This window comes from Sinocyclocheilus rhinocerous, unplaced genomic scaffold (assembly GCF_001515625.1).
Source record: "Sinocyclocheilus rhinocerous isolate Xijiao unplaced genomic scaffold, SAMN03320098_v1.1 scaffold368, whole genome shotgun sequence".
Classification (NCBI taxonomy): domain Eukaryota; kingdom Metazoa; phylum Chordata; class Actinopteri; order Cypriniformes; family Cyprinidae; genus Sinocyclocheilus; species Sinocyclocheilus rhinocerous.
The window spans coordinates 1,008,048-1,028,540 of NW_015664681.1; the positions used below are offsets into that span (position 1 = coordinate 1,008,048).

Sequence of the window (20,493 nt, forward strand, 5' to 3'; positions counted from 1 at the left end):
CCCCCGTAGTCCTTCCTGTGTTTCCTTATTTGGTCATGTTCCTGTCCTCGTTTAGTTTGATTATGTTCCATTGATGTCACCTATGTTCCCCTGATTGCCCTGTGTTTAAAAGTCCTAGTCTGTTCAGTTTGTGTTTGTCAGGTCTACTTGTTTCTACGTGTGTTTGCCCAGCTCCTATTGTGGATTATCCCGTGTTTTCATCATTAAAGACTGTGAATGCTACTCTGTGTCTCCTATGTTCTTCCCGCAGCAGCGTAACGTGACAGTTTGTCTTGTTACTATGTTGCAATGTAAATTTTTTATTTGCAGAAGCTTTGATTATAGGATTATAACACGATTTCAAACTCAACATTTCATGTCCACGTATTTTGGACCACCCTGTCAGGGTTTAGTTTGCGGTAATGACTTGCTGACTGTACAGTATACCTTAAATAAAACATCTTTGTACTAGTTGTTGAATCACACCGATATATTAATTGCAGTCACACAAAAGCATGTTGTGTGCTCACCATGACTAACTAAACCTCTGGGCACCATACACACTACCTCACTATTGCTTCATTTGTTGTCTCACTCCCATCAGCAAGGGCAGTACTATATTCATTCATCCTACAGGTTGTTGTCATTACCAACAATACTAGTCACACCTTTAAAGGGTGAAATAAAAATGAGTAAGTTTATGGAAAACAAAACAAGACTCATCTAGTAGTGCAAAGGCAGCATCTTTAAGAAACAATATGTCTGTGATGATTAAGCAGGAACCACAGTAGATAACAATTATTACTATTCATGGTAGGAACGTACTGTATGAAAAATGACATTTAAGACACACCGCTTGGACATTTGATCTCACTGTAGAGGTTAAGTCTGTGTGGGTGTTTCATTACAAGAAAAGAGAACTGTGTGATAAAGGAACATTGCCGTTTGAAAGTCACTGCTTCAGCTTTTTCTCCAGCCCAACATTAAATCTCTCTTATGTTCCCCTGTAGGCTAAAAGCATGGAACTGGATGATCTGAATAAAGAGCTACGCCAGTGTAACCTGCAACAATTCATCCAGCAAACAGGAGTCACTCCAGCACAATCCAATCAGCAAACCGAAGAGATCGATTTTACTCTCCTCAAGCCTGATGGACAGAGTGATGAAGGTGTGTAAAGCTACAGACAGTTTTCACAAGCCACTAGTTAACAAGGTCTTTTCTACCATACATGGGGGTAAAGTGTTTTCCAAATTTAAAAAAAGATACTATCTGGTGGTTTCAGAGGGACACTGACTATACCTAACCAAACAACTGAAGCTGGCAAAGCTTAACAGTAGGTTTTTTTTGTGTGTTTATGACAGATTCGAATTCCTCCATCTTGGAGTTTAACCCTCGGACCACTGCCAAGCAAATCTTGGGAAACCCACGCAGCCTCCAGAACCCACTTGTCTCCAGCCTTCATCCAGAGGGTGTGTATGTGTGACACACAGCTTGCATACCGCTGCCCTCTGCTGGCCTAAATCTTCTGCACCTCTACCTCTTCCTGCTTCCCAGAATGCACAATATTTCACTTGCACACCTCCTGTCCTCACTGGTGGCTCTTTGTCTTGTCAAAAGCACTGTAATGGGCATTTTTCTGATCAGACAATTCAACTGTACTGCCAACAAGACTTCCGACATTTATATTTATTAGTTTGTTATTTTTTGAGCCAGAAAACAGAAACACTGTACTCACTTTGTTTTCTGTGGTTTTCTACAACAAGATAGCTGCATCTTGCTGTGTGTTAATAGTGACTGTCAAACTACCACAAAAAATGATCGGCTTCCCATTTTGCTGAAACCTGCACTGCCTTGGGGTTCTTTCGTGCAGGCTCACGTGAATCATGAGCTACCGGTGTGCTTTGCTCTGTGGTTCCTGCCTGGAACAAGTGTTTTAAGTAGAAATAAATTAAGTAGTTATTAATTTTCACATCCTTCTATGGAAGTGCCTCCAGTGGATGCTGTTCAGAGTAATCACGTGGGTGTACAGAAATGTCGCAACAGACTCAAGGTCAGGCTGTCTGACTGTAAATGGAGCATTTTGATGTTTGTTTTTGAGCTTTTATGCTGCTGTTTTTTAAGCTAGAGCTTTTTTCTTTTTCTTTTTTTACATTTCTTCCTTTCGTCAGTCTTCCCTATATCTGTTATGTGAAACATTACCTCCAAAAGTGTGTTGAACAACATATAGCATCCTCCATGAAGCCCAGAACCTCATTCCATTTTGTGTGTGTCTTGCAGTCCTGTCATCGAGAGAGACATCATGGCGATAAAGTCTGGAGTACAACCTCGAGGAATTATTCACTGTTCACTTTATATTATGTCTACTTCATTTTGTCTGAATATGTTAATTATATTTTCTTTTGTATGATATTCTGTGAAATGCATTTGTGAACACAAGAATAAGTCTATGTAAATACAGTTCTGTCTTTGTCTTTGTAATTATGAAACATTTGAATGTATTTTAACAATTTACATATATTTCACTAACTAAAAACATACCAAAATAAAAAGAAATTATTACAAGATTTTAAGCTTATTATTATTCCCACTGTGCAATTTGGAGAGTCAAAACACATAAATACTTTTATATCCATATATATTATACAACTGATCAAAACATATTTAAGATTTAGCACCACAAAACCATTTTTATACTTAAACAGGTTTGATTTTATAATTAAAACTTCATTTAAATGATTTAACTATTTATATTTTACAATAACATTAAAGTTGGTCTGGAAATCCTTTGTTCTGAAGATGAATTAACACCATCATCATCACATGAGAGTGGTGATATGTTGTGGCATGGTGAATCTCAAGTAAAACTGTGGTTTAAAACCAGTGAACTCTCACCCAGGGTTTTTCCTGAAAATAATCATTACCAGTGGCAGATGGTTGAGGCATAGGTGAATTAAGTGATACACTAAAAGTAGAATTAATCAAATCACAAAATAAAATGTTCCTTAGCTACTTATATACATCCACTGATATACAGTTGCAGTCTTAATTGGTTTAGACTCTGCTCTAAGGATTCTACTGAGATTCTACTTGAGACCATTATCACTCATAGCGACAGTCACATCCCTGTACCACCCATGAAATCTCAACAATAATTTCAAGATACAACAAGCACATGACCAGCTTAAACCAGCTCATGACCAGCTAAGGACCAACTTAAACCAGCTCAAACCAGCAGTCATGCTTCAAAACATACCTAACCAGCATATGCTGTTTTTTTCCAACAGAGACCTACAGGTGGTTTTAGGGCAGGGTTTTGTCGTCTCTGTCCCTCCAGGTCCACTTTTCTGCAGAGTTTAGCTCAAACCTTTATCAAACTCACTTGCCTAAAACTCACTAACCTTGATTAGCCTGTTCAGGTGTGTTTTGTTTTTGGAGCTAATTCTGGAGGAAAGTGGAACTCGAGGGCCAGATTTGAGAACCACTGTTTTTAGAGGAAGTGACATTTGATTTGACAAAAGTCTAGTCTAGTGCAGAATGGGTCATTCATATTTTGGGCTGTTTTTCTAAAAGAGAAAGTCTGAAAATTTAAAGGGGTCATTTGACGTTGCTAAAAAGAGCATTAGTTTGTGTATTTGGTGTAATGCAATGTGTTTATGCGGTTTAAGGTTCAAAAAACACATTATTTTCCACATAATGTACATTATTGTTGCTCCTCTATGCCCTGCCTTTCTGAAACGCGTCAATTTTTACAAAGCTCATCGGTCTGAAAAGCGAGGTGTGCTCTGATCGGCCAGCTATCCAGTGTGTTGTGATTGGCCAAATGACTCAAGCGCGTGATGGAAATGTTATGCCACTTAGCTTTCTTTGCTGAAAGGCACATAAATGGCTTAAGACTCAGTCTTGATTATTATTTGACTAATTTGATTATTAATGCATATTATATGGTAGACATGTTTGAGGTCATATTGAGGCATTTGACTTGGTGTACACTTTGTAAAGTTATTGAGATCACTTCTGAAATTTAGAGGAGACAAATTTTTGTCTCAGGAGACAAGTTTGAGAAGCAGGAGACTCAAGCAAAAGTTTCCATTCAATCTTAAAATAATCTCATTTCTGTCTAGGAGAAATGTTTGAAATGTTGAAGAGATCTCTTTTTAATTTTATTTTTCTTCCCTCTAGTTAGCTTCAATGCAATTTATCCACACCATTTCAAAGACAATACATGCATTGTCATATTTGAAGTTGTTTTATGTAGACAGAGTTTTATTGCACAATGATTTAACAGAGGAAAACATAGCCTATATTTACATACATGCAAAAATGGGCTGTACAAGACAAAATTTTAATGCTAAACAAAGCTAGAAAGCTAAAAAAAAAAAAAAAACTAGTGTTACATTTGTTGAAAAAAGGTATTGCTCTTATACTAAATATCTTGCACTTGTAAGTCCTTTCTAGTGTAATGTGGGGTTTTGTGTTTGGGTTTTGTTTCATGTTCATGTTTTCATGTCTTTTATTTTGGAATTATTTCATTCTGTTAGTGTCATGCTTCCCTTGCCCGCTTGTCTTCATGCCATTGGTTCCTCTGTTCTTTGTGTCATGTTCTGATTGGTTGTCTTAGTCATGTGTCTTGTTTCCCATTGGTTTGTTCTTGTCATGTGACCCTCTTTGTCTGATATAAGTAGCCATCATGTTGCCATAGTTTTCGTCGTGTATTGAAGTTGTAACTCGCTGTTGGTGAGTCCTGTTCATGTCAAGTCAAGTCTGTTCATGTCAAGTCAAGTCACGGATTATTGTTTCTAGTCTTCGTCTGTTTGGATTATGTTTGGATGACTGTAAATAAACTGCACTTGGGTTCTCACTTTAACTCCCCTTCAGTGGATGATTCGTTGCATCCAGTTTGTTTGGAAAATATGGTGTATATTCAATGCTGGACATTGAAGATAAATTGAAACTAGTAACCCTTGATATTCTGAAATGTTTAATGCTATTTAAATGATAGTTTTAGTATTTACAATATTACTAAAACTTTAACGTTTCTCCTAAAATAAAACTGAAGACATCTTAAGACAAAGCTGATATCTCAATGAGACATATAATCACCCCTTAGTATCCTGAGCGTAGAGTAACCTCTGTCAGAGCCATAGCCTCGTGGGCAGCACATCAATGTGAAGGCACAACTGCACTGCAGACAGCATGAGTTAAAGGTACTGCCCTGCTCCTGTTCAATTCTCACCTGCCCAGTTGTTTCCTGTCTCTACTCCTACTGTCATGACCATTAAAGGTGAAAATCCCCATTGCAATAAAAAAGCAACCTCTGAGATGTAAAACAATTTTATAATGGAGTCTTGCAAGAGATTACAGCATGACAATAAAGAGATCTCCCATGTTTCTCTCCCATTGTCATTTTGGATTCCATTCTTTCAGAACTTTCTCGTCTCAGTTGTGTCTACTTTTATTTCTCCTAAGGATTTTTAGGAGAAGCATCTGAGACACTGTTGAGACTAAAATAGAAAGAGCAACCACTGAGCAATAAAATATATTTTTCCTATGGGAATAGGTGCAGCCAATCAAAAGCATTTCGTAAATGCGTAATTGTTGCGTCACGCCTTGTTTGGTATGATACTAGTGTTGTGTCTATATATAGCCAATGTGACTACCTTAAATTTTTATGTGTCAAAAAAAATCTAAGCTGCAGCTAAGCATTCATAATGAGAGCATTTTTCAGCAACATTTCCAAAAAATATTGTTCTCTTTGCTAACATACGGATACATTGTGTTTTGGTTTACTTCTAGTGTTCCTTGTTTTTCTACCCGTTTCCTTTGTTCTCATTTCTCCCGCCAATAGTTTGTGTTTCCTAATTTAGTTGCACACCTGTTCCTTGTTCTATTAATTAACACTCCCTGTGTATATAAGCTCTCTGTTTACTCAGTTACATGTCTTGCGTTAAAGTTTATGATGGTGTATGGTGTTTTCCTCAGTGTTTATCAAAGCCTTTCATCTATTGTTTTCTATTCTGCAGCTTATTGGATTTATACTTGGCAAACCCATCATTTCTTTACACTTTAAAAGTGACCACTCTTAACTGACATTTTGAAAACAATAATAAACAGAAATTTTTAACTGAATAAAAAAATTAAGTTCAGTTCAAATGTTTTAAACCATGAAATAGAATTGAAGCAAAAAAAACGTTCAAAAGAATCAGCTGGGCAAATAAATTGAAGGAGCCTGTGGAAGCCTACAGTACTTTATCCACGAGAGAAAGCTCACCAATTTTCCACAACGTAATATGATGCATGCAGCAAACTATTTTTTTTTCCATAGACATTCCTGTGACGGATGAACTGTGCTGGCATCATGATTCAAGGTGACACAGCTAAAACATTGCACTCTAACTCTTTGGCGTTTTGCTGATTAAATGGGTGGGAAGGAAAGGATGTGACGTGTGACCAAGTATGGTGTGCTCTGCATTTCACCCATCCAAGTGCACACACACCCGGAGCAGTGGGCAACCATTTTTGCTGTGGCACCATGGGGAACAATTGGGGGTCCGGTGCCTTGCCAAAGGGTTCCACTTCAGTTATTGAGGGTGGAAGGGTGGAATAGCGCTGTACATTCACTCTCCCCACCTACAATCCCTGCCTGTACCAAGACTCAGACCCACGACCTTTGGAATACAAGTCTGACACACTAACCATTAGGCCACGACTGCCCCCAACTTTCTCTATGCTTCCCCATCCCCATGTGTGTAATGACACCATTCTACCAAAAATAAAAAATTGGCGCTGAGACATTTCAAAACATGAATGATAATAGAAATTAATTTTTTCCTTGAACTATACTTTCTAGGTACGAGTCTTATTTCATTTCGTATGCACATTGTTTCACATTTTAGCCAGATGATGGCAGTACCGCCTCGTTTTTACATGACTGTATAAATCACCTGACAGAAACTGAACTAGATACTGCTACGTTTTCCAGAAAATGAAAGTAAAAATCAGTTGTACTGCTCGGTTAAAAGTCCGTCCCTACTTTGCTCTATGAGACATAAGGAAGTAGATCACCTATCTGTCACATAGACGAGCGAAAGAGTTTCTTTAGCATCTCATCAACATGCCCCTTTTAAATGGTATGTTAAACACACTTTTTAGTTTTTATCTTGATCTGTAAGAAATGCTACAAATTTGCTTGCATGTAAGAAATGGGAACACAGTATATTATAATTAGTTAGGGGTCACTCCCGAGGTTTTGCTATATCATTGTAGTGGATATAATTGCTAATCCTAACAAACTGACACAGAGATTTAATTATTTTTGCTGCCTAGACAGAAAACATTAATTTATAATTCATGTTGAAATATATATGCATTACTACTCCGAGTCATCTATGAAAAGGTTAAGAATAAGACGTTAGGAGTATGTTTGTTATAAAGTTTAAATAAGCATGATTTTATTCTTATTCTTATTATTACATTAACAATAATATTACCATAGGAAATCAAAATGCCAAAAAAGAAGACGACTTTGCTGGAAAGAAACTCAAAGCACTTCCCAATGAGCTTCTCCAGAGGGGTGGAGATGCAGTAAAGGTAGATCTACAGTGGAATAGGCTCAAACAAATCAGTGGTATCACTCAACTGAAAAACTTGACAGAGCTCTACCTGTGCAGGAATGAGTTCACTGATTTCCCCACGGACATTAGAGGGTTACACCAGCTGGAGAAACTATATATCAATCAGAACAATATCAAAACCATTCCAGAAAATGTCTTTCCGTCCTTGGAGAAACTTCGATTTCTAAAGTTGAGCACCAATCGACTTGAAAAGCTACCCCAGGACATGAACAGGTGCCAGCATCTCAACTGCCTAAACCTGTCCAACAACTGCCTGAGGAATTTGGATCCTCTTGTGGGCCTTTCACACATATGTCGAGAGGAACCAGTTAGCTGACCTACCAGACCTACTCTTTCAAAACAGTAGCTTAACTCTGTTCAAAGCTAATGGTAACCCTCTTAGAAAACCCCCTCAGGAGGTCTGTGCAGGGAGATTGAGAGATATTCAGAGTTACTTTGCGATGCTTGAGGCAAACGCCCCAAATCAGAAAACTGTGAAGACTATGTTTCTGGGGACCTCCATGGCAGGGAAATCCACTCTGTGCCGCAGTCTGAAGCAGGGTTGCCCTGTACCAGTGGCCGAGGATGATCGTACGGTAGGGATCGAAATCAGTGAAGTTGATAATGAGGGTATCCGTTTTATCTTTTGGGACTTTGCTGGACAAGAGGAATACTACATCACCCATCATGTGTTTATAACAGCTCAAGCCTTTGTCATACTTGCCATCAACCTTTCCAGGTAAAGCATGTACAACTTGTTGAGAATGTATTCTTTTATTAGGAAACATCACTATTAATAAACGGTTAGATGTGTAATTTTTGCATTGTGGACTATAAAATGGGCAAAACCAGAATATTATAGAGATTTAGGGGACTTTTTTTCACTATTGGGCCAGTTGGAATAACACCCCAGCCACCAAATAGCAATGCATTCAACTTTTTTTTTTTTTCAGTTATAACATGGATGCCCAGAGTTTCAAGGAGAATGTGGGATTCTGGATCAAAAACCTTCAGCTTAAGATACCAGACTCAGTAGTTCTGCTTGTGGGCACTCATGTTGACCAATGCACAGATGAGAATGATGTGAAAGAAAAGAAAAAACACATCGAAGACCAGGTGAAGGAAATGCTTGAAACACATACAACTAATTTAAAGCAGCGTAAGAAGAACTTCCAGGATAAGGAGGACTCATCTTTGTACTATGACCAGATAAATCAGATTGAAAGACTGACTGAGTACAAACTAAAGGTAATTTGGCTTTGTAGTTGCTGTTTTATAATCTAATAGAATTGAATAAAATGTGCTGCCATGATCTTCTTTGTCTCCTTTCATTTTCAGGTACTTGACTTTGTACCTATAGATTGCACTAAAAAGGAGGACATTGTCAAGCTAGGTGATCACATCAAAAGTGAGGATTTGAACACAGCTACATTCCCCAGCATAGAACAGACATTACCTAGATGCTACTATGAGGTGGAGAAGGATATCAAAGAACTTCTGAAAAACGGTGACATTGCTGAGCATGGTCAGTTTTTTTTTTGTTTTTTTTTAGATTACAATGTTTGGTGTGTTTGTTCTTAAATAAGTTTCTTAATTCTGAAATTTGCACCTACTTTCAGGAATTGTGAGTCAAAGCACCCTCTTGTATGAACTGAAGAACAGACATATTACACTGGACGATGACAAACTTAAGTTAATTCTTCAGTATCTTCACCGAATTGGAGTCATTATGTGGTACAAGGAAATCCCAGAATTGGCTGGTTCTTTGTTTGTAGAAACATCATTCCTCATCATTGTTTAAGGTTCATGCATCAAACATTTAAACCACAACCAATAAATGTATTTGAATAGCCATAAAATAATCAGTGTATAAAATCCTTCGTAATTTCTTTTCTTTTAATTCTGTCACAGACTATTGTGAGACATGACCTAGTCCAGGAACTGAACAAGATTTCCTCTGCACAGCTGAAGTCAGAAAATGCACTTGCAGTACAGAAGAAAAGATGGATCGGCGACTATAAACACAGAGCATCCTTAAACAATGGGGCTATCAGGATCCTGGTGCGGACTGAGCTCCAGAAGAATTATGGCATTACTGATGAAGAGCTAATTGAGGAGGTGGTTGGGTCCAATAAGAAGGAAGGAAGTCTCCTTTCACTACTAAAACACTTTGATGTATGCTTGTCGACCAAACATAACGGTCCTCTCAATCCAAAAGCCAACGAATTCTGTCCTAAGAAAAATTGGGTGCCCTCAAATCCGATTGTGTATGAGCCAGATGCTTGTCTGTTCCCAAGTTACCTGCCAGACAACGAACAGGTAGAGCAAAAGTGGGTATCAGACAATCAAGAGGACCTAAATATCCATGTTTACTTCCTACCTGAGATACCACATGGTTTCTTTCACAGGTGAATGCTTACGCTTGTCTCTTTCAGAGAAAATAAAGAAATACAGCTCATTAAAGAACATTCCTGGTTTATTCACTCTATTAGCTGTCGTGTTTTGCGGTCATGTGTCATCAACCCAGATACCCTGATGATCAAAAAGTTACTTCAAACTGATTTGATTGTAACTAGTATTGACACTGGGATAACTAGTAATGACATGTAAAACTGATTCTTGCTTTACAGGCTTGTCATCAGGGCGTGCTCCTTATACTCTCCATACTGGATCGGAAAAGACCAGTGTGTGCTGTGCTGTGGTAACAGACGGTTTCTGCTCAGAGAACGCCGTGATGAGGACCAGTTTATTGAGATCCGCTGCAAAGAGACTGAGCGTAAGTCCCCTGTTTTATTACACTTTGTATAGCAATGATTTACATTTGTAGCCTCTCAAGCAGATACTTTAAATATAAATACACTACTCTTCAAAGATTTGAGCTTAGTAAGATTTTTATTATAGACGTTTCTAATGGTCACAAAGGCTGCATTAATATTTATTATATTTTTTCTAAAATAGAATTACAAATTTATTAAATCTATACTTTCTTAGTTTTATTGTACATATTGTTGGCACTAGGGGATGTTTTTTTTGTCTTCTACATTCAATTAAATTCACTTCACGTTTATTTGTATAGCGCTTTTCACAATACAAATCATTGCAAAGCAGATTAACGGAATTCTCTTCACAGAAAATTATAGTTTCTACATTATATTTAGGAGTAGCTTGTCAGTGGTGACTATGTCAAGGTGATGTCCATTGTCCATATGGCAGAAATGTACAGTAAAAACCACTATTAACGGCAATGATTATATGTTGCGATAATAATTTTCCTTCTTGTAGTTGAAACTTCAGAAGACATCCAGAAAGCATGGGAAGTGATAAGGAAGATTATGATACGGCTGAACACACTGACAGAGCAGTGGCAAGGGCAGTATCTGACTGTCCACAGTCCCTGTAAATACAGTAACTGTGATGAATACTTTGAATGGAATGACTGGCAAGAATGGTTAGAAGATTCACGGTCAAGCAAATTTAATATGTAAGTTGCCATGTGATTTGCACTCTTTTTTGTGTGTTCTCATTAGAGCATTACATAATCATTTTATTAAAGTATGTTTGACTCATCTTAGTTTTAAACGTATTGAAATGAAATCAGGTGAACACTGTGCTTTGTCTTATAGAGGACTTGAGGAAAAACAAACTTGCCTTAATGGACACCAACGAAGGACGGAGTTGCTGTTCCCTTGAAGTAAATGCATTTATTTACAGAGAAATACAACATGCATTTAGTCTTCTTCCCTTTATAATTCTTAAATATTTTTTGTTTTCAGCTCCTGATGCTTCGACCTAAAGACAGGGCATATGGAACAAACAATAATAACAAATAATACAAATAAAAACTCATTTGACTTGATGGGAAAGGCTGTTAAAGCCTACATCAGACTACAAATGTGTCATTCCTTAAATATTGTAAAACACAACTTGAACACATATTTAAGTACTGTAATTAATTAAAATACCAACTTGCACAGACAATAGCATTGTAATGTTTCCAACACGTTATTACATAAAATGTATATTTCTTGATTTAGCATGAAATGGAGGAATCTAACATTATTTTGGGGAACATACACAAGTTTTCTGTAGTCTCCTCTCAGTAAGAAATTGTTCAGTGGATATGTTGTCTTGTAGAAACATATTGTCGCCGCTAGGGGGTGATCTTTATACATTTACGTTTCACAATTTCACTGTTTGTGGAGGGTAAATATTGCTGCTGTGGAGTCCAGGCTTCAACATGTAATGAATTGTTCAATAAACTTATCCAGATACAAAAGTATCATTGGATTTACCAAAGTCTCTTTCTGTCTGCCTATATGCTTTGAATGAGCTAAAAAGTAAAAAAGCAGGCCTACATGTTTACCTCAACATATAAATATTCTAACAAAGCATATCAAATGTAAAGTTTAAAGTGTAAATTATTTGATTACACTTTACTTGTATGGTTCCCTTTAGACATTTCTGTTGACTATAAGTAACTTTGCAACTACACATCATCTAACTCAGAGTATAAGACTGTTAGGTTATGGTTAATAAGTTGATATGTACATGCAAGTTTATTCAGTAGAATGTCTGTTGAGGGACCATAAAAATCACAGATATTAAATATAAAAAATATAAATAGCAGACATTAAGCAGACAGTCTACTAACTACTCTAATGACTTGTAGTTACTTATAGTCACCCGAATGTCTAAAAGGGACCGTCAAAATAAAGGGTTGCCAGCTATTTTTTATTGTGTTGTATTTTTATTTTTTTTACTCACAAACTTATTAAAAAGTATTTAAAAGCCTCATTGAAGAGTTTTCAGATTTTTGCTTCATTATAAAGTACATAGCAAGCTGGCATTATCAGTTGATCTTGTTGATAGTGCTTTACTATATACTAATGACAGTTCACTTGCAGCAGTCTTAGGGTAGGAGCACACACACTGACACACACAAATACATTGTAGAGACTTTCCATTGACTTCTGTTGTGTTTATATTGCGATAATGATTTCTATCCCTAAACCAGGGGTAGGCAAGTTCGGTCCTAGAGAGCCGCAGTCCTGCAGAGTTCAGCTCCACCCCTAATCAAGGACTGCGGCTCTCTAGGACCGAACTTGCCTACCCCTGCCCTAAACGGAACCCTCAGACAAACCGTTCTGCATTGTTACATTTTTATTAAGAAAACATTAAATCGAATGATCCACACAGGTTTTGATATTCTTGTGGAGACATTTAGCCATGACATTTAGACATGATTATAAATGAAAATCCTGATTAACACAATCTAATTGATCAAAAACGTCTTAAAAGAGTTATTTTTAATCCATATATGCATTCCAGAGGATGAAAGTTACATATGCATTCAAAACTTTCATGTACTTGTTTGCCTAATACCCCTAACAAAACTGTGGCAGTAACAGTCATGGTATCAGATGGCAATTTCAATATACACAGTAGGCTATAGTATACCGAAATTATTCTTCTATATTCAGAAAGAAAGAAAAAACATGTTTGTAACATGGTAGTTTTTGTCACTTTGGCATGTCAGTCTTGTTTTGTGATTTTGCTGTTTTGAACCCACGTCTATTTAGCAGGTTATCCAAAGCACCACGCAGACTGACAGACTGACAAACAGGTGAGTTATAGTAACACGAACTTCTAAAAAATGGACGTCACTCCATCGTTTTTTTTTATATCAATGGTCAACACCTTAAGTTTTACGTTCCATAACGCGGAACATACTTGTGCGCCGGGTGAGCATGATTTCACAGACATAGGCAGCGCCTCGTACGCGTGGCGCAGTGAGCGCACAGAATAGGTCCTTTGAGTTTGTCAAAGCCACGCGCCCGGCGCGCGAAGCCCGAGCAGGGGATTCATGCAGGGGCGGGTCTTCCTTTGGGAGCGTGCGGCCCAAAAGGGGGTGGAGGTGTGGCGCACGTGTAGAAAAGGGAGAGCAAGTTGCTTTACCCTCAAATCATTCGCTGAACAGGTGAATCGCTTCTTGCGAGCCACGCGAAAGGCACGAGAGCTGCGCATTACTCGCAAACTCCCCATCTATTTATCTATTTATTTCCCACGACATGGAGGCAGCTGTCATCGCTACGACGCAAATGACTCAAGATGTGTTTTACCAGCCTTTTTTGGAGACCCTCGTACCTCAAGCGAAGCAGGACAGGGAGTGTAAAGTGCTGAAGAGACAGCGCTCGAGCAGCCCAGAACTGCTCAGGTGCAAGAGGAGACTGACCTTCAACGGACTCGGCTATACCATCCCTCAGCAGCAGCCCATGGCGGTGGCCAGACGCAACGAACGCGAAAGAAACCGCGTCAAGCAGGTGAACATGGGCTTCCAGACGCTGCGCCAGCATGTGCCCAACGGAGCGGCGAACAAGAAGATGAGCAAAGTGGAGACGCTGCGCTCGGCGGTGGAGTACATCCGAGCGCTTCAGCAGCTGCTGGACGAGCACGACGCCGTGTCTGCCGTGTTGCAGTGCGGCGTCCCGTCTCCGTCGGTCTCCAACGCGTACTCGGCGGGCTCGGAGTCTCCTCATTCAGCTTATTCCTCCGATGAGGGCAGCTACGAGCATCTCAGCTCTGAGGAGCAAGAGCTGCTGGACTTCACCACATGGTTCGACAGATATGAATCAGGTAGGGGCAGTTTTTAAGCGTTCTCCACTTTTACAGACCCAGGGGCCCTTAACTAAGTGGCCCCCAGTTTAAAAAAGCTATTTTACTCTCTAACGCTTTATTATAACAACATTATCCTCAGAGGGTTCAGAATCCTCTTTTTCCTGAATGGACTGAATCGCTGTAATTTTTGCAGTATATGCCTGTGACTCATAGCTGTTTTATTCTATTACAGGTGCTTCACTCTCTACTAAAGATTGGTGCTGAAGGGACGGCGCAGGATCAGTCCAGGTCGGTGATACGCTGCCTGCTGGTGCTTATAAAGGACTTGAGTTCATTGATTGAGCACTGGACACACAGACGGCATTTTCCAGCAATGCACACAGATGCAACACCCCTCAAGTTTCCAAATGGTAGAACTGCACGGGACTTGAGGTGTATGAGGAAGTCTGTTCTGCTGACTTGTGTCTTGTCACCCCGCATTCAACATTTGCCTTGTTGAAGCAATAATGTGTAAATGCAACTGAATGAGCCAGTTCGTCCCTTCCATGTTGTACAAATAACGAGGTGACCAGTCATAGGTAAACGAATGAGGAAAAATAGTATCAGGTCCCATATACGGCGTCTGTTAGGGGATACACTAACGTTACTCTAGGAAGCCCTCAGGCAACCTGTATATTTTGTGCTAGATATGTGACAACATTTTTGTACTGGATGAATAACTTTTGTATCAAAGTGTGCACTTGTGTGTTTTTATACAAACTTGTGTATATGCAATTTTTTATGAAGAGAAACCCTATTTTATGTAAAATAAAGACTTTATTTATTCATTTAATTGTCTTGTGTGTTTACAGTCAACTGACTATTAACAGATATGCTTTTATAAAGCCTGTAAGTTTGACAATTGAGACTCAGAATTGCACTTTACACAAATGTAGATACTTATAAATAATGTGTAAAATACATAGCACTGATTTATTTTGAAATAACCACTACAAACACACTGAAACAATTGTACAAACCATTTTTACCTAGAAATTGCTAGTAAATTTCACAGTCAATTACAAAAAACACATTGAACAAAATGTGAAATTTCAAAGCAGAAAACTGAAATAGTATTTTCTTGTAAAACATATTCCAATAGTCTTTCTTTTATTTACAACTGCTTTATCTTTCATAAAAGAAATGGCTTTGAGAAGTGTCAACATGGTTTAATTAATGGAGTCATTTACTGTATAACCACAAAGGAAGGTGGCAGGCAGCTGTAGATGGGACACAACCTTGGGATACAGTATATGTGAACAGTTAATTTTTAAGCAACAACAAAAAGTTCAAGAGTAAAGCAATTTATAACCCCTGAATACCTTTGTGGTGTAACCAATGTGTCCGTCCCAACCTATGGAGGCTGTGAATAGACGTCAGCAGAAGACTAATGGTGATGAACTAACTGTCCTGGAGGGCATCCAAAATTTCCTACCAATGTCAGTTTTCCTGTTCACTTTTTTTCTTTTGGTTTTAGCATATATACAGGGGTCTTATCAGCAAAGATAAGGAGATCGGTTTAGGTTTGTGCAATTCTAACTTTTCCCATTTAAACCAGGCAAAAAGCTGCCCCATTCTTGCTTCAAATGACATCCTTCAAAGTGCCCCAAATGTGAGTCAACCAAGCACTAAGGTTCTGAGTGCATGAAAATGAGCATTTTCTATTGTGCGTGTGAAGTTTGGATGTGCTGTAAGGCCTTTCGCCATCGTCCAATCAGACAGACCCGTGCTGATTTTGAATGGCCTCTGATTTAAGTGACACAAAAGCACTTTTGTGTGAGGGCTACACCATATTCATCACATAATGCCTTCAACATAAATCTGATTGGATGTCTTGGGCACTTTGATGTCGCTCCAGTGTACGAGTGGCATTGTGATGTCTAACTTCAGTCTGTATTGCCTTTTTTCAGCACTTAGAGCAGGAGGTCCTTTTAATTTGTGAAGAGTAAATTCATAAAAAATTCTCCTCTCTAATAAAACACCAGCAGAATGATTGACACTACTTTACAGAGTCCCACACAAAAGCCTGATTTGGGTCCAGTGGCAAATGAAAGGGGCCGGGTGCGGGCCTCATTCAGACTAATTTTAATCTTTCAGTCATTCTTGTTTTTTTTTTCCATCTAGACTCTATCTCTTTTTTTTAAGTTCTCATTTTGGAGATCATACACTCTTAAACACAAAGGGGGGTTTCACAGTGATACCACAGAAGAACCATTTTGGGGTCCCCAATAAACCAATAAATCAGTAAACAGTTCCTGTTTTTTTTAGTATGAAAAACATTTTTAATAATCTAAACAACAGTAGTTTTTCACTATAAAGAACATTCTGAGCAATGAAAATGTTCCATGGATGTTAAAGGGTCTTCATGAAACTATAGATGCCAAGAAATAACCTTTATTTTTAAGAGTATAGAAAAGTTCTCAAAGAAGGAACCTGTCAATCCCAGTGCTATTTGTGCATTTTAGATGGAAAACAACAACCTATTATCTAAGTATAAATAACCCAACAATATTCTGACATACAATTTTTTTAGTCTTGGATTTCACGCCTTACATTGACAAGATTCCCTTGATTCTTTACAAAAATGTCTTTTCTCCTCCTTTTTTCTCTCTCTTTTTGGTTTGGTTTTGGTTTCACTCTGTCTCTCGGCTCATGATTGTGTGCAGTCAGGTTGATTTACCCTGTCTGGCTCTGCATGCTAAACGCTGTCTTAAATTGCCCAGCACCCTCCGCACACACTTCTTACACACACAATAGTCATCCGTCTCGGCCGAGGGCCAACACCCCCCTCAAACTTCATCACACAAACCCAAAACACACCCAGCTCTGAGCACTGTACTCCTCAGTCCTGCAGCCTAAGCATCTAAGAGAGAGAGTTTTATTCCACATTCACGCTCTGACTCCCTTTTTGAAGAAATTCATTAGTGATGTCTAAAAATAGGAGATAAGACAAAGATTAGTCCTGTAACGTACGACGATTAAACAAACAGTGATTTGGTGAACCTGTGTGTGGTCAGTGAGTATTTTCTGTGCGCTGGTGCTGGCCAGGGGTCTTGTAAGCAAATACGCTCCTGAAGTTCCTATATCTCTCAGCCACACTTCCATTGTTGTGAGGCGTCTCATATCTCCATGGCTTCTGCTTGTTTGAGGAGCTGGTCTGATAGAGGCCCTCTTTGTGGGTGGCTTTCTGAATTTATTCAGGCCTCCCAACGTAATCTAAATAATCAAGTCGCTTTCTCAACTGGGATGGAGGCTGGTGGCTGATTAGATGTTTGTGATTCCATGTTTATTTCCTGCTGATCAGCTGTGTTGTCTCATTATCTTATGAGGTTTGTTATCAGAATGGACAGTTATGACCTCACTATTTGGCTTCATTTCAGATTGCCCACTGCCCACTGCCCACCCCACCTTCTAGTTAGGGTGTCATTTTCATTAAAAACTTTCCAAAATGGCAGTAAAGACCATTAGTGTTTATCCTGTTCACAAGTGCTATTAACCATGGCTTTCATTAAATAAAACGTATTTATATTACAGTTATACATTGTACATAATTAATGAAGTGCCACTTTGATATTCATTCAGTTTGCTTTTTTATTTACATATTGTATTTTGTTGTAAATTATTGATGAGAACCATTCTGTGAATCATTTGACAGTGTTTCAACATATTTATTTATTTTTTACGTTTTTATTTACATGTTTGGGGTTTGTAAGATTGTTTAATGTTTTGGAAAGGAGTTTTTTATGCTCACCAAGGCTGCATTCATTTGATCAAAAATACATGAAACACAGAGATGTAATTGATTCCTGTGATGCGAAGCTGAATTTTCAGCATCATTACTTGAGTCTTCAGTGACACATGATCCTTCAGAAATCATTCTAATATGCTTATTTGGAGCTTTATTATCGATGCTGAATACATCTGTGCTGCTTAATATTTTTTCCTTATTTCAGGATTCTTCGATGAACAGAAAGCTTAAAAGGGCCCCTAGTGAAAAATAAATATACTAAAATGTATTTGAAATACATTTATTTCATGCTAAGTATAACACTACAAATACATTTACATATTTATGTACTTAATTAAATTACAAGATCATACAGTCCTTATCAATAGTGACAACACATTTTAGGCTTAATATTAAGAAATGTGCATTGTGCACAAATAGTACTCCAAATAATTATATGTTTAATTATAATTTCTATATCAGTAAGCCTTGAGCGATGTGTCTGTAAATAATGTTAATAGATTTGAACTATACTTAGTATGAAATAAATCCAGAAGAATTGTGGCAATGACTCCAAGATGCTTTAAGAAATATATTACTTTTTATTTTTACTCGGGGCTGCATTTATCTAAAATGAAAAATCTCTTGTAACAATGTAAATGTGTCTTTAATGTCAATTTTGTTCAATTTAATGTGTCCCTGCTGAATAAAATAATCAAATTCTTTAAAAATAAATCTGGTAATGTACATATTATTTTTATTTTGTGATCTTCACAAAATTATTGCTGGAGTCATTCAGCGATTTTGTAAATGCACCTTAAATCCACTCCAGTTTTCCCCAATGCTCAAAACCACAGGTACAGTTAGTTTGAGGGAAACACAGAGTGACAGCACACGGTGATGACCCTCTGAAAAAGGTCACACAAAAGCTAGGGTGTCACTCTGGATTCCATTCCTGCCATTTTAGGCCTGCCCGCTGTATGCCATTCTTCAGCTGTCCCCCTGGGCCACCATGCTTCACCAGACAAATAATGATAAGTCTCTCCTCCTGATAAGCTTCACATGCTTCAAAGAATGATGGCTGTGGTACCCTAAAATAAGGTTAAAGCATCTTTTGTTTTAACAATATTAGCCCACATCTGCATACACATCTTTGCTTGATAGCATGCAAGATTAAAATCTTGTGGCTTCAGTTGGGTCTCCAGCATTCAGTGCCTTTAATTTCCAAGTTTAATAATTTGCCTGGTGCTCTCGCCTCTCCTTATCACCATGTGATTAACAATCTGTATGCTTAGTGTGACACTATAGTTACAAAAAGGCATAGATGTGAGACCTAAGCTCATTTATCAAAGGCCTGATGATAAGGTACATGCTCCAAACACTATTTATGTCAATAACCAAGCAGGTGCTAAAAGCCAGTGAAAGGCTAGTGACTCCCAACCAGGGCTACAGGGTACTCGACAAGATTAATTTTGCTTTGTTTTTATAAAACTAAAATTACAACTATATTTTATTTATACATTAAATAAAAACAAAATGTGCAAAGTACTGTCAATTTGTGTTTATGGCACTAGCAGAACATGTGCATTCCTACTGTTGTTGTCCCAACAAATCTCTCAGTCAATCAAACCAGTATTAAAGGGGTCATATGATGTTGCTAAAAAGAACATTATTTTGTGTATTTGGTGTAATGAAAAAATGCTTCAGTTGGAAATATGTTTTACAGTATTACTGTTTTTAATGTATATTTGATCAAATAGATGCAGCCTTGGTGAGTATAAGAGACTTCTTTTTACCAACCCCAATCTTATAAACAGTAGTGTACAATTTTATTATGATTTTATTTTTTTAAATCCATCATGCTACACTTAATTAAAGATCAATATAAATGTGATTCTTCATGCATAAAATGACCCCTTTAAGATGTGCATTTTTTTCCCCCTTTTTTTGAGCAAATTCACACAGATGTATTAAAGCAACTCAAATCAGAGCAGCAGCCCCTCAAAGACCAATTAAACAAAGCCCAAAAACTTGTGCGCCTGATTGTTCTTCTACATTCTGTGTCTGAACCTCCAGATATACACCCAGATGACTTTCATGATAACTCCATGGTGCCTTTCTCAAGAAAGTGTTCATGCTTGATCAAACATTTGCTTAGCTGATTATCATTCAGCACTCATCAGTGCACTATAGCTGCTCCAAACAAATACAAAGACTGTTTACACTGGTCCAGTTATTTAGAAAGCAGCAGCACATCACGCCAGCTAGTGTAAATTCCAAAGAAAATTATTTACACAATCCCCATAATGAGAATACCATGGGATGGATTTGATGACAGCCCCCTAAACACACACACAAACTCATTGTCAAATCTCCTAATGCAATTACATCGAATATGTACTGTGTACTTGTGAATGGCACACAACATACAAATCCGCCCTTCCAATAAACATGCAAGTACCTTTTCCTGTTATTTTGCATTTCGTCTCATTCACTGAAGACAAAAAGAGCTCTCATGTACAC

The 20,493-nt window shown here is 38.0% G+C and overlaps 2 protein-coding genes, 1 long non-coding RNA gene and 1 pseudogene across 4 annotated transcripts in view; 3 read left to right on the top strand and 1 right to left on the bottom strand.

The window, feature by feature from the left end:
• LOC107730267 (ras association domain-containing protein 7-like) overlaps positions 1–2,508 on the top strand; it is a 16,997-nt gene extending 14,489 nt beyond the window's left edge. For both annotated transcript variants that reach the window (XM_016541048.1, XM_016541045.1), the window contains exons 4-6: positions 990–1,146; positions 1,341–1,448; positions 2,257–2,508. In XM_016541048.1, coding sequence (XP_016396534.1) covers positions 990–1,146; positions 1,341–1,448; positions 2,257–2,288 — 297 coding nt within the window. In that variant the 3' untranslated portion in view covers positions 2,289–2,508. The remainder of the gene's footprint in view (positions 1–989; positions 1,147–1,340; positions 1,449–2,256) is intronic.
• Positions 2,509–3,739: 1,231 nt separating this feature from the next.
• Positions 3,740–15,659, bottom strand: LOC107730244 (uncharacterized). Its single transcript, XR_001638664.1, has 3 exons — positions 15,650–15,659; positions 7,091–7,096; positions 3,740–3,846 (listed from the first exon to the last, which is right to left on the bottom strand). It is a non-coding gene; the product is annotated as an uncharacterized LOC107730244 (long non-coding RNA).
• LOC107730242 (malignant fibrous histiocytoma-amplified sequence 1-like) lies at positions 7,046–11,813 on the top strand (annotated as a pseudogene).
• On the top strand, positions 13,447–14,992 carry ascl1b (achaete-scute family bHLH transcription factor 1b). Its single transcript, XM_016541013.1, has 2 exons — positions 13,447–14,222; positions 14,437–14,992. The coding sequence occupies exons 1-2, from the start codon at positions 13,658–13,660 to the stop codon at positions 14,466–14,468; spliced, it is 597 nt and encodes a 198-aa protein (XP_016396499.1). The 5' UTR covers positions 13,447–13,657; the 3' UTR covers positions 14,469–14,992.
• Positions 15,660–20,493: the final 4,834 nt, after the last annotated feature.